This window comes from Dipodomys merriami, unplaced genomic scaffold (assembly GCF_024711535.1).
Source record: "Dipodomys merriami isolate MVZ:Mamm:240054 unplaced genomic scaffold, mDipMer1.0.p SCAF_2, whole genome shotgun sequence".
Classification (NCBI taxonomy): Eukaryota; Metazoa; Chordata; class Mammalia; order Rodentia; family Heteromyidae; genus Dipodomys; species Dipodomys merriami.
In genome coordinates this window covers 50,313,332-50,328,148 of record NW_027203381.1, presented here as the reverse complement: position 1 = coordinate 50,328,148, position 14,817 = coordinate 50,313,332, and the positions used below count along the sequence as shown (strand labels likewise).

Below are 14,817 nucleotides of genomic sequence, written 5' to 3'. Positions count from 1 at the left end.
CATAACTAATTACAAGCCATAGTAATGCCATTTACTCTGGCTAATAATTGGTCAAAGGAAGGACTTATGACCAGTCCTGGCTAGTGTATGGGTAAATCTACTGTGATTAGTTTTTTAAAAAAGGATCTTGGAAAGAGAATACCAATTTTTTACACATATTTTTGCTAAGTGCCCTTCTGCCCTCTTCATGTATGCACTACAGAGGTGATGTCTAGATGTACAGTAGCAATCTAAAGAGGTTAGAAAAGATCAGAAAAAGCCTTAGTTCATGGCAGCACTGCTGAGCTACTGCACTAGCTCTGGACTATTGATATGGTTTTAGAAACCATCTTGAACTATAAAAGATTTAAACTGCTTGACCAGTGAGTCACATCCTTACTTCATTTCATCTAGTTTTAATATTAACCACTAACAAAAAAGAAACCAGTTTTAAAATATGATAAAGTACACTTCAATGTAGCAATCTATATTTAACAATTTAAGCAATCTAAATATACCATATATAGTCAGTGGTGGAAGCAAAACAGATGTATCAATATCCAATTGTTTCTAAATTTAGCTTTCATTTCTAGATGCAGTATCAGAAATATTGTAAAGGTATCATTGTATTCACCAAGACCCCAGAAACAACAACCTCAGGTTAATTATTTGAGAATCTACTTTATGCTAGCAGACATTTTACAAAATTTAAGAATGCTGCCAGGCGCTGGTGGCTCACACCTGTAATCCTAGCTACTCAGGAGGCTGAGATCTGAGGATCGTGGTTCAAAGCCAGCCTGGGCAGGAAACTCTGTGAGGCTCTCTTCTCCAATTAACCACCAGAAAACCGAAGTGGTGCAGTGGCTCAAATGGTAGAGCTCTGACCTTGAGTTGAAGAGTTTGGGGACAACGCTCAGGCCCAGAGTTCAAGCCCCACACGGCAAAAAAAAAAAAAAAAAGAGAGAGAGAGAGAGAGAGAGAGAGATGGGTGCAAAGACACATTAACTACATTTACAGAGATAGCTAAGAGACAAACCAATATAAGTAAGACAATACAGGACAAGTGCCCAGGAACAATGCCCAGGCCCAGAGTTCAGTCTTCACGACTGACCACCGCCCCCCCCCCCCCCCCGCAAAAAAAAATCAGTTTTCTAGAAAGAGACAAAAAGGGCTAATCCAAGCTATGACTGTGAACGGTCAGTGGAGAAAGAATATAGCTTTTGGCTATATACAGGAATCTGGGAATAACAACAACAAAATACTGGCAATCATGGAGTACTCAGAAAATATCATTAACTCACTGAATTCCATAACAATCTTGCAAAGTAAGTACAATTATCCTTCCTTAATAAATAAAGCAAAAGGGATGAAGTGCTTTTATGAAGAGAAAAGAATTGGCATTATATATAAATTTATATTTGAATGAAGGGGAAGCTATTATATCTGTAATATAAGTATGTGGGTTTTTTTCTTCTTGTCTTGAGTCTCTATTTAGTCCATACTGGCCTTGAAATGGAAATCTTCCTGACTCAGCCTTCCAAGTGCTGAGATTACAGGCATGAGCCAATACCATGACCACTTTTTTTTTTTTTCAAAGATAAACTTCTCAAGTATCTTTTCAATAATTTTAGACACACGAGAGTGAGAATGAGAGTTTTATGTTTTTCTAAAGAAAAGCAGCATCTTAACTTAAAAAGCTAGGTCCAAGGCCAGGTACTGGTGGCTCATGTCTGTAATCCTAGCTACTCAGGGGACTGAGATTTGAGGATCACAGTTTGAAGCCAGACTGGGCAAGAGAGCTTGTGAGACCACCAAAAACTCAAGCAGTAGCCTTGAGCAAAAAGCAGCTCAGAAGGTGGGCGCTGGTGGCTTACACCTATAATCCTAGCAACTCAGGAGGCTGAGATCTCAGGATCACAGTTCCAAGCCAACCTGGGCAGGGAGCAGGAAAGACCAGGGGGCAGGAAAGACCGTGAGACTCTTATCTCCAATTAGCCACCAGAAAACCAGAAGTGGTGCTGTGGCTCAAGAGGTAGAGCACTAAGCCTTGAGCTGAAGAGCTGAGGGACAGGGCCCAGGCTGAGTTCAAGCCCCACAACCAACGAAAACGAAAACCAAAACCAAAACCAGCTCAGGGACAGTGCCCAGGCCCTTAGTTCACAGGACCAACACCAACAAAAAGCTAGTTCCAAAATATGAAAGTAGGAGACAAGAGTTTACTCTTGGCAGTACAAACAAGACACACACACACACACACACACACACACACACACACACACACACACACACACACACACACACACACACACACACACACACACACACACACACACACACACACACACACACACACACACACACACACACACACACACACACACACACACACACACACACACACACACACACACACGCAATAAAAATCAGTAACACTGAAATGAGATCACAAGATGCACTTACCAGAACAAGACATGTGTCTACTAGAGAGAAGGTGCCAGAGCGCCCTATGCCTGCACTACAGTGGATCACTGCAGGCCCGTGGTCAGGGTTCAAGGAGCCAGATTCTCTCACTTTAATCAAGAAATTAAGAAATGAAGCTGGTGATTCAGGTACTCCAAAATCTGGCCAGGTAGTATAATGAAAGTGAGATATTGTTCTGGATTCACCACTCTAAAAAGTGAAAACCAAGGGAAGAGATGTTAATTCTACCATTTTTCTTTTAAAAAAAATTATGTGCTTTGTATGATGTTTTTAATCCCATGGGCTGTTTGTACTACTTCCACTTGTTTCTTTTTTTTTTTTTTTTTAAAGTTGGTTGTAGGTCTTGAACTCTGGGCCTGGACACTGTCCCTGAGCTCTTCAGCTCAAGATTAACGCTCTACCACTTAAGCCACAGGATCACTTCTGGCTTTTTCTGCTTATGTGGTGCTAAGGAATAGAACCCAGGGCCTCATGCATATGAGGCAAGCACTCTACCACTGAGCCACCTTCCCAGCCCTCTTGTTTTTCTTTTTGTCGGTCATGGGGCTTGAACTCTGGGCCTGGGCACTATCCCTGCGCTCTTCAGCTCAAGGTGAGTGCTCTATTGCTTGAGCCACAGCACCACTTACGGTTTTCTAGTGGTTTATTGGAGATAAAAGTCTCACAGACTTTTCTGCCCAGGCTAGCTTCAAACCATGATCCTCACATCTCAGCCTCCCGAGTAGCTAGGATTACAGGTGTAAGCCATCGGCGCCTAGCCCTTCTCTTGTTTTTGATAATCATGTACATAAGTTAGGGAAGATTTTCCTATGGGAATTTGGAATATATTAATAACAGTTAACACCATCATCATCACCATCATCACCATCATCACCAGCGGCAGCAGCAGCATTATTTTGTCAGTCATGGGGCTTGAACTCTGGGCTTGGGCACTGTCCCTGCGCTCTTCAGCTCAAGGTGAGTGCTCTACCACTTGAGCCACAGAACCATTTCTGGTTTTCTAGTGGTTTATTGGAGATAAGAGTCTCATGGACTTTCCTGCTTGGTCTGGCTTTGAACCATGATCCTCAGATCTCAGCCTCCTGAGTAGCTAGGGTTACAGGTATGAGTCACAGGTGCCTGGCTCTAATATTATTTTTGAAGACTTGTTCTAAACTCATTACTTAAAAACTCAATTCATACAATTCTATTAAAACCCATTTTATTCATACAATTCTATTTAAAAAAAAAAACCACCGTTTGATGGATGAAAAATGTGAAGTAAAAAGTAAATTACCCAAGTTCACAGGGCTAGAAGATAGCAGAGCCAACATCTGACCGAGCAAACTAATAATGGAGCACTTGGGTTCTTTACTACTAACTATCATACACTCAATTGTCTTTCACAATATGTAGCTTGCTTTTCTCTTCAAAGTTTCTAACATTAATTTTTTTAAAAAACAAGCTTTATTTTTTTTTTGGTTGGTCAGGGGGTTGGGCCTGGGTGCTTGCTGTCCCTTAGCTCTTCAGCTCAAGGCTAGCACTCTACCACTTGAGCCATAGTGCCACTTCCAGCCTTTTCTGTTTATGTGGTGCTAAGGAATCGAATCCAGGGCCTCATGCATGTTAGGCAAGCACTCTACCATTGAGCCACCTTCCCAACCCCTACAAGCTATATTTTATAATTAGCATAAGCAGGAAAACTCAAGAATTAATTTAAAGGAACAATCTTTACATTTTCAATTGAAATTCCTCCTAATTGCTCCTTTTCCTTTTCTCTATGGTGATAATTTCCAATGCTGAAGCTGTTTATGCGCCTGTGCTGACTTGCTGAAATGGCTTACCAACATGCTAAATGTTTCCTGTCTCTTAACCCTGCCTGGCATCCACTATCACTTCCTGGATATTCCTGATGATCTTCATTTCTGAGTAGCTCATTATAAAAATGTTCTTTAGCTTTCTGCCAATTGTCTTTTGCCCCAAGGAACACTTCTGCTAATTCTCTTCATCTCTATAAACAAAGCAGTGACCTGCTAATTTATCTTTGAACCATTTTCCCGTTTCATTAAAGACACTTATACAGGAAGCTGCTTACAAGCAGTATTTTGAAAACCTTCATAGGTTCAAAGGTTAACAGCTAAAGATTATCACTGTAACATATTGCTCATTTTCAAAATTTAAAAATTTCAAAATTAGAAGTTTGTGCTTTCATTAAAAACAAAACAAAAAGAAAAAAAAAAAAAAACAGCCGTGCGCCAGTGGCTCATGCCTATAATCCTCGCTACTCAGGAGAATGAAACAGGAGGATCGAAGTTCTAGGCCTGCCTAGGCAGGAAAGTTGATGAGACTTATCTCTAAAGTGTTATGGCTTCTAGAGCACTAGCCTTGAGCAAAAGCAGCTCAGGAACAGAGCCAAGGCCCAGGTTTCAAGCCCCAGGAATGGCAAAATAAAATAAAGTTAAAAACCTTTTATTTTTCAGTAGATGATGATACAACTCAATGGTGGAGTACTTAACTAGAATATACGAAGTCTGGGGTTTCATCTTTAGCACAAAGGAAAACAAAAAACAAAAAAAACCCTTGAAGTTGGAGACTCAGACATATTAAGGTTAATAACTGAGTGCAGAAAAACCAACCAGCTAGGCACCCCAGTGGCTCATACCTGTAATCCTAGCTACTAAGGGGGCTGAGATCTGAGGATCACGGTTCAAAGCCAGCCCGGGCAGCAAAGTCCATGAGACTTTTTTTTTGGGGGGGGGGGGCGGGAGAGGGTGGTTGTGGAGCCTGAACTCTTGGGCCTGGGCGCTGTCCCTGAGCTCTTCAGCTCAAGACTAGCATTCTAGCCACAGTGCCACTTCTGGCTTTTTCTGCTTATGTGGTGCTGAGGAATCGAACCCAGGGCCTCATGCATGCAAGGCTAGCACTCTACCACTGAGCCATCTTCCCAGCCCCTCCGTGAGACTCTTATCTCCAATTAACCACCAGAAAACCAGAAGTGATGCTGTGGCTCAAGCAGTAGAGTGCTCGCCTTGAGCTGAAGAGGGCAGGGATATTGCCCAAGCCCAGAGTTCAAGCCCCACAACCAACAAAAAACAAACAAACAACAAAAAACCCAAGACAAAAAAACTTATCTTTTAGTGGTATAATGATCTTATTTATTTATTTGGAGAAAGGGTTAAATGCTTGTCTTATTGATTTATTTAACTTTACTTGGTACTAGGGGTCAAACCCAAAGCCTAATGTATATCTGGTAAGCACCCTATTGCTAAGCAACATCTCCAGCACATCCACTCCTGCCTCAGCTTCCTGAGTGTTGGATTATAGACCTGTTTGGCATGACTTACTTTTAATATCTAGTTTTAATATATTGTGAACCACAGGCTCTCAGCCTATTAAAGACATTAGATTTCCTCACTAATGAAAATGATTGTGATTCTAGACTTCAAAACATTTCCTTAATTTTACTTTATTGTTAAATTTACTCAAATTTATTCTCTCTTGCATTATTTATTGTCTTTTCATTGCCATGCCTCCATTTGGAATTATTTTAATTAAATTTTTATTATTATCTTTAAAACAGTTGTACAAAGGAGCTGCCATTTAACAAAGCAGTTTATGAATATGAATACAATATATCTTGATCAATGTCAACCCTTAACATTCTCACCCAACCCTCTCCTACCCTACCCCTTCCTTCATCGTCAATTTTGTAGGATAAACAGGATTCTTTTTTTTTTGGGGGGGGTCCGGTGGTGGGGACTGAACTCTGGGCCTGGGCGCTGTCCCTCAGCTCTTCAGCTCAAGGCTAGCGCTCTACCACTTGAGCCACAGTGCCACTGCCGGCTTTTTTCTTTTTGCTTATGTGGTGCTGAGGAATCGAACCCAGGGCCTCATGCATGCAAAGCAAGCGCTCTACCACTGAGCCACCTTCCCAGCCCTAAACAGGATTCTTGACTGCATTTCCTTCCACTCTTCTCTTCCTCATTCATCTACCTTTTCCCCTTGACCCCACCCCACCCCTTTTGAGTGCTCTTGGTAAGGAAATGTATATATACATAATGGTATTTTACTCATCCCTTAGAAAGAATGCTATTGTAGCATCTGCAAAGAAACGAAAAGACTTGGAAAATAATGTGTTAAGTGAAGTTAGTCAGGCCCAGAGAGACAAAGGGCCCATGTTTTCCCTTCTATGTGGAAGCAGACTCAGCTTACAAATTCATAAGTAAATATTGTGGGTGGTGTGCAAGTTTTTCAATATGTACTAACTGAAATACACTAGATTCAAGGGAGATCTCAAACAGTAGAAGGCCAAAATCAAAGTTCAGCAAAATTTCCTTCCTTCCTTCCTTTCTCTCCCTCTCTTTGTTCGTTCCTTCCTTTCAGTTTAGGATTGAAACCAGGACTTCTGGGAGCTACCCCTGTCAAGATCCTAAAGCACCGGACTCCTCTACCCTCCCACTAGTCCTGAGGCTTAAACTCAGGGACTGGTGTTGTCCCTCAACTTTTTTTGCTCAAGGTTAGCCTTCTACCTCTTGAACCACAGTTCCACTTCTAGCTTTTTGGTATTTTATTGGAGATAAGAGTCTCGTGAACTTTCATGCCTGAGCTGATTTCAAACTACGATCTTCAGATCTCAACTTCCTGAGTAGCTAGTATTACAGGCATGAACCACCTGGCCCAAAACATTTCTCTTCTCTTTAAAGTATTATTGTAATAGGGGTTTGAACTTAGTATCCGTTTGCTAGGCAGAGCTCTATCTACCACTTAAACCATTTCAGCAGTGCCTACAGTTCTTGTTTTTGTTCTTTTTCAAATAGGTTTTGTGGGGGGGGAGGGGGTGGTACTAGAGTTTCAATACAAGGCTTCACACTCCTTAGGAAAACCCACTACTACTAGCCATGCCTCAATCCTTTTAAATTCAGGACTAATTACGCCAAGTGAAAGAAGCCAAGCTGTAAAGGCTGTACATCACATTTTTCATTTATGACATTCTAGAAAATACAAAATGAAGACAAGATTAGTGACTGCTACACGCTGGGGATAAGGGACAGGTCTGATTATATGAAGGTAGCACAAGAAAAATTTGGAGGTGACAGAATAATTCTGCATTTTTACTATGCATCTGGATACATAACTGAATGCAGTGTTTAAAGTCATACAACTACAAGACCAAACCAATTAACCTTAGTAGTTTAAAAAAAAAGTTCAAAACATTCCAAATTAAGGTTAAACCATAGATGCTTCCCCTCTCCTTTTTCTAAAAAAAGGGAGAAGGGGATCTTACTATGTAGCCAAGCCCGGTCCTGAACAATACTCCTGCTTTTTAGCTAAAGCAGTTATAAACTGCTATGATTGGCATTTTCCTTTCAGAAAGTTTACAGTCAACATAGCAATACTGGTAACTGGAATGTGCCAACAGATTGACCCTTGATTTGCTCAGGATATACTTAACTTGGCTATGTTTAAATGAGGTATAAGATTCTAGTGGGTTAGTTTTTAATTCCATTCTTTGTTCTAACAGCTGCCTGCTATAGTCATGAGAGCTATAGTCATGAGACACACACAGTGCTAACTAGGCTAAACCATGTGGCTGTGGCTCAGAATTCCAATCTTGTCAATTATCACCTCCTGTCTCCAAATGTATGGTTATCTCACAATCCTGAGCAACTGCTTGCTTTTCGTTAATTTATATAAATACATATATGCAAATTTTATTTTTTGTGCTAGTCCTGGACATTGTCCTTGAGCTCTTTTTGTTCCAGGTTGGCACTCTGTCACTGGAGCCACAGCTCCAATTCTGGCTTTTTGGAGGTTAAATGGAGATATGAGTCTCATGACTTTCCTGCCATAGCTAGCTTAGAATTGTGAACCTTATATGTCACCTTTTGAATAGCGAGCCTTAGAGGCATGAGCCTCTAGTACCTGAATGTTTTTCTTTTTCTCTTTTTATATTTAGGTCCTGCTATCTGGATATTCAAAGTCAGTTCCCAGAAATGCTTATCATCACTTATATAATAAAGTCTTCCCCACTAATAAGATATCTGAAAATTAGTGCTGCCCTAGACAACAGAATTAAGGACTTTCACAAGAGGTTAATTTTGATTAATTTACTCGTATTACAACAGGTTAAAAAAAAAAAAAACAGCTCACAAAATCACCTAATTCCAACTTACAAAGGACCATATGACGGATCAAAACCCCAGATTTACTACTCTGGCACAGAATTCATTTGCATGACCTGCACCCTTTTCTTCTTTTTCATGTTGCGGGGATAAGGAAAAAGGTTAGAGAGCTAAAACAAGATCCACCTTTATTTCAAGTAAGATATTACAACTTTTGAAAACCTGCTCATGGGCTGGGAAGGTGGCTCAGTGGTAGAGTGCTTGCCTTGCATGCATGAGGCCCTGGGTTCGATTCCTCAGCACCACATAAGCAAAAAGAAAAAAGCCGGAAGTGGTGCTGTGGCTCAAGTGGTAGAGCGCTGGCCTTGAGCTGAAGAGTGTACGGACAGCACCCAAGTCCAGACTTCAGGCCCCACGACCGGACCCCCACCCCCCAAAAAAAGAAAAACCTGCTCATGTCAAAACTATGGAAACATCCTTTTCCTCTCCCTGGCCACAAAGGCCAGGGAGATCTCCAGCTGTCTCTTTCATTCCTTTCCTGAGGCTCTATTTAGCTCCCTCCATTTACTTTACTCAAGTTAGACCTACAATTAAAATGACAAAGCTGATTTTGCAGTTCTTGCACACACACTTGCCTACCAAGTTTTCTTTGTAAAACCACATTTCAAATACCACATTCCACACAAATGTCAGTGGCTTGATAGATACAAAATTATAGTGGTTTCGCTGGACGCCAATGGCTCACGCCTGTAATTCTAGCTACTTGGGAGGCTGAGATCTGAGGATCACAGTTCAAAGCCAGCCCGGGCAGAAAAGACCGTGAGACTCCTATCTCCAATAACCACCAGAAAACCGGAAGTGGCACTGTGGCTCAAGTGGTACAGCGCTCACCTTGAGCTGAAGAGCTCAGGGACAGTGCCCAGGCCCAGAGTTCAAGCTCCACAACCGACAAAAAGAAAAAAAATATTATAGTGGTTTCTAATGCAAAATTTGATTTATATGACAGAATTCTAAATGTAAAGTCTCTGCATATAGATGTTAAACTTCCTACTAGGGAGGGAAAAAAGTTGGGATAGGAGCTAGGACTATTATGTCTATAGCAACTACATGTAGGTCTTGTCTATGGCAACTCAATATTTATTATACATACATAAAATAAGACATTTTCTTGTTGCTATTAAAGTCTGTACAGCGCTATAGCTACAGGCCCAATTATTTTCATTTACAAGACTCAGTTTCCAAAAGATTCACTAATCTTTAGTTTGTAATCTGTGAAGAGTTAATCTGTAAATAATACTTACCTTAAAATGCTGCTGTGAGGAATAAATGAAACAATGACTATATAGTGCCTGACATATGCCTACATAAATGTTTCACAATAGAGACTGGCTATTTCTTTTCGTTTTTAAGCTGCTTTTTATTTTTTGTAAATTTTTATTGTTATTATAAAGATGATAGCCAGGCACCTATAATCATAGCTACTGATGAGGCTGAGATCTGAGGATTTCAGTTCAAAGCCAGCCCGGGCAGAAAAGTCTATGAGACTCTTATCTCCAATTAACCAACCCCAAACTCAAAGTGGAGCTGTGGCTCAAAGTGGTAGAGCGTTAGCCTTGAGCAAAAGGAGTTCCAAGACAGTGAATGGGCCCCACGTCCAAGTCCCATGACCGAAACAGGGAGGAAAAAAATGCACAGTGGGGTTATAGTTACATCAGGTAAAGAGCACATTTCTTTTGGGACAATGTTAGCCCTTCCCTTGTTGTCTCCATACCTACCCACAAGTTATATAATTCATTTTCAACCCACTGTCTAGTACTATGTCTACTTTTGTTCACTCTTTGTCCCTCCATTTCTGTGCCCTCTCTTTCCCTCCCAAAATCAAACAAACAAACAGGAAAAAAACGTAAGAAAATAAAAACAATAAAGAAAAAAAAACTCTTGTTGCCATTAGGAAATGACAACAAGTTCATTTCAATATATATTGTTTTATATCGTCAGATATACATAGGCATTGTGCCTTTGTGTTGATACTATTTCTAAAGTATACTAATTACCTTTGTGTGATCTATAAAAAGCTCTGATCATTTGTAAAATTCAGCCAGGCGCCAGTGGCTCATGCCTGTAATCCTAGCTACTGAGGAGGCTGAGATCTGAGGACCATGGTTCAAAGCCAGCCTGGGCAGGAAAAGTCCATGAGATTCTTATCTCCAATAAACCACTCAGAAAACCAGAAGTGTCACTGTGGCTCATAGTCAAGACCCACAACCAATAAACAAACAAACAAATAAATAATAAAAATTGTAAAATTCAATCCATTTTTAAGTGCCTTTTTTGGGGTGGGGTAGGGTGTCCAGTCGTGGGGCCTGAACTCTGGGCCTGGGCGCTGTCCCTCAGCTTTTTCAGCTCAAGGCTAGCGCTTTACCACTTGTGCATTAGTGCCACTTCCAGTTTTTTTCTTTTCGTTTATGTGGTGCTGATGAATTGAACCCAGGGCCTCATACATGAAGGGTAAGCGCTCTACCACTGAGCCACCTTCCCAACCCCCTTTCTTTTCTATTTTTTTTTTTTTTGATGGCTAATCCTGAGAATTGAGCTCAGGGCTGGGGCTCTGTCCCTGAGCTACTTTTGCTCAAGGCTAGCACTCTACCTTTTGAGCCACAGCACCACTTCTGTTTTTTTCTGTTTATGTGGTACTGAGGAATTGAACTCAGGGCTTCATGCATACTAGACAAGCAGTCTACCACTAAGCCACATTCCCAGCCCCCTTTCTTTCTTTCTTTTTTTTTAAATGAACAGTTCTATACCCCAAAAGTAAAAACACTTGTCAATCTTATCCCCTAATCAGATATGAAATCTGTACTTGCATCCTTACTGCCTTAGTTCAGCCCATAGGTAACTCATTTTTGCTATGATCATAAGATTATCAGTGATAGTTACTGACTACAATCTATCTGGAAAGATAGACAGAATTCACCAAGATAGAAGTGAAGGAACAGCTATGTACATGTGTATATTCTAAGCAAAGGGAAAAGCAATATGCAAAGGCAGGATTCCCTAGGAACTGGTCTATTTGTGACATCTAAGGAGGAACAAGAGATGCCTACAAGGAAAAGGCTGACAAGGAAGCAAGGTTGGGCTAGGCAAGAGTCAATGGATGTGGCCTTTCTTCTATATCTGACTCAGTCAGAGAAGGAATTTTAGCATATGGTAGGAAGATCACACCTAGGTTTTAAAACAGTCATTCAGGTGTAGAGCTTGGTATAAAGGCAGAACTCTACTCATGAATGTTGAAAACCTTGCTATGGAGTAAAAATACACACATATTCAAGTATTGAACAAGTAAGTAAAATGGTAAACTTTAATCGCAAAGAAAGGTGTAAGAAGATTCATTGTTGTTAGAAGCGAATCTATGATAGTTAACCGAGGAAAAGATCTAAGTAAGAAAGGGGTCATAAGGGGATACTTTAGTATGTGTAAGACAGAAAAATGCTGAGAAGAGAGGAAAAAGAAAACATTCTGGCTGGGATGAACTTTTTAAACTACTTTGAATCAAATCCCAGTTGGGCATCATAATAACTATAGACACTCATCCTCTTTCGGGTAAATCTATAGAGACAATGAAATGGAGGACAGTCAGCATTATAATAGTATTCCTGGAACTTGATAAACATAAAAGCTGGGCAACAAAATTACAGAAAATATTAAAGGGCAAATAAAAACAAAAATATGAAGGACAAACAAGAATCTACATCACCATATACTTAAAAAGCCTCTAAAAACCTACAGCTTAAGGCCCAGTGTCACTGTGAAAGAATCTCTTCCTTCATAGTATAAAGTTTTACTGCTCCATTAGACTCCAGGTCTTAAATGATTGAGGCATGCTTAGAAATGAGTTGGTTCTCAATTTATTAACAGATACAAGTGTGACTCCTTTAGAAGCAAATTGGTTATCTGCAGCCAAAGTACTTCAAGAAAGATATGTAGATAAGACTCTGTCACTCCTGTGATTTTTTTTTTGGGGGGGGGGGGAATCTGGTCATGGGCCTGAACTCTGGGCCTGGACGCTGTCCCTCAGCTCTTCAGCTCAAGGCTAGCACTCTACCACTTGAGCCACAGCGCCACTTCTGGCTTTTTTCTATTTGCTTATGTGGTGCTGAGGAATTGAACCCAGGGCCTCATGCATGCAAGGCAAGTGCTCTACCACTGAGCCAACTTCCCAGACCCTTTGTTTTTTATTGTCAGGAACTCCCATGGTTTTTCCCAACTCATTACTATTACAACAGAAACACAAACATAGAGAAGGTGAGTTACTATGTGTCCCAGTATGTTAGGCACAGCCAAGATATTAACTGGCTCTATCCTTAAAGCAATCCTAGCAGGTAAATATATGACTATCCTTATTTTATAGATGGCAACACTGACGTACTGTAGTCAAATATAGTAACCCAACTCAGTCAGGAAGCAATCAGGATTTAAACGCAGGCAATCTGATTCTAAACGTAATCAAGGGCAATCCCACCTCTCATAATGAAATATTTCCCTACACATAACATTCCTAGTTGATAATCAAAATAATAAAGTAGGACATAAACTGTGCCTATTTTATTGTAGTAGGTTCAGATATATTTGTGTATACTCATTATTTACAACTGCTAACAAAAAAAAAAACAGTGGGTGGTCAACTCACATGATAACCACAACTACAGAAAAATGCATAAATCAAGAGTCTTCATCTACAAGAATTAGCATTGCTTGGGGGGGGGGAGTGTAGCAGGGAGGATTGGGTGAAGGGGCAGGGGGAGGATGGGAAGAGGAAACTAAGGAGGAGGGTACAATGCTTGATAAGAAATGTACTCATTATCTTGCCCATGTAATTGTAACCCCTCTGTACGGTATTTTCACAATAAAATTTTTTTTTTTTTTTTGGTCGGCCGTGAACTCTGGGCCTGGGCACTGTCCCTCAGCTCTTCAGCTCAAGGCAAGCGCTCTACCACTTGAGCTACAGCGCCACTTCCGGTTTTCTGGTGGTTTATTGGAGATAGGAGTCTCACAGTCTCTCCTGCCCGGGCTGGCTTTGAACCGCGATCCTCAGATCTCAGCCTCCTGAGTAGCTACGATTACAGGTGTGAGCCACCAGCACCCGGCTACAATAAAAAAATTTTAAAAATACAAAAAAAAAAAAGAATTAGCATTGCTTGAAAAGATTTATCATGTCAGAATTTAAGAGACCTGCATTTAAGTTCAGTCTGTCACTTAGTAGACAAGCAATCAGCCTATTTAAAAAATTCCTATAATCTCCTACCTTTTCAAAAAATGAAGATAAATGGCCATTAAAAATACCCTACTCACTTTACAGTGAGACTGTGTGTTCAAGTTACATATACTTGTCAAAAGTATTTTTGTAACTTGGTGAAACATAAAATATAAAAAACAGTGTTATTGTTTTTGGATGTATAATCAATGTTCAAGTATTAAAGTTATTAATATTTTTACTGGTTTATGACATAGTAAATTCAAGTTGGTATAAAATATAGTAATAGGAATTTATTTTTGAAAACATCTTAGCTGGGGCTGGGAAGGTGGCTGGCTCAGTGGTAGAGCGCTTGCCTTGCATGCATGAGGCCCTAGGTTCGATTACTCAGCACCACATAAGCAAAAAGAAAAAAGCTGGAAGTGGTGCTGTGGCTCAAGTGGTAGAAAGCTAGCCTTGAGCTGAAGAGCTGAGGGACAATGCCCAGGCCCAGAGTTCAGGCTCCACGACTGGACCCCCCTCCCCCAAAAAAAAATCTTAGCTGGATGCTGGTGGCTCATGCCTGTAATCCTATCTACTCGGGAGGCTGAGATCTGAGGATCTTGGTTCAAAGCCAGCCTGGGCAGAAAACTCCCTGAGACTCTTATCTCCAATAAACTACTAGGAAACTGGAAGTGGCCCTGTGGCTCAAGTAGTAGAGCACTCACCTTGAGCTGAAGAGCGCCGGGACAGCGCCCAAGCCCAGAGTTCAAGCCCCATGACCGACAAAAAATAAATAATCTTGTATTCTTGAGTCTTTTTAGGTGACTCAGAAAAACATTTAAATCATTAAAAAGCCAGAAGCAGAGGTGTAACTCAAGTAGAATACTGCCAGCTTTAAATAAAAAGCCAAAGTAGCTCAAGGTCCGGAGTTTAAGCCCCATTATTAGCACATTCAAACACAAAAATCATGTAATAAGTGTATAGGTGTTAAAGAAGCCAGACCTAGGACATAAGTACACAGTA

The 14,817-nt window shown here is 40.7% G+C and overlaps 1 protein-coding gene across 2 annotated transcripts in view; it reads right to left on the bottom strand.

Moving 5' to 3' along the window:
* The window catches only part of Ptpn2 (protein tyrosine phosphatase non-receptor type 2), an 89,452-nt gene that overhangs the window by 17,676 nt on the left and 56,959 nt on the right, over positions 1 to 14,817 (bottom strand). For both annotated transcript variants that reach the window (XM_070029596.1, XM_070029597.1), the window contains exon 6: positions 2,440 to 2,649. In XM_070029596.1, the coding sequence (XP_069885697.1) occupies positions 2,440 to 2,649 (210 nt within the window). The remainder of the gene's footprint in view (positions 1 to 2,439; positions 2,650 to 14,817) is intronic.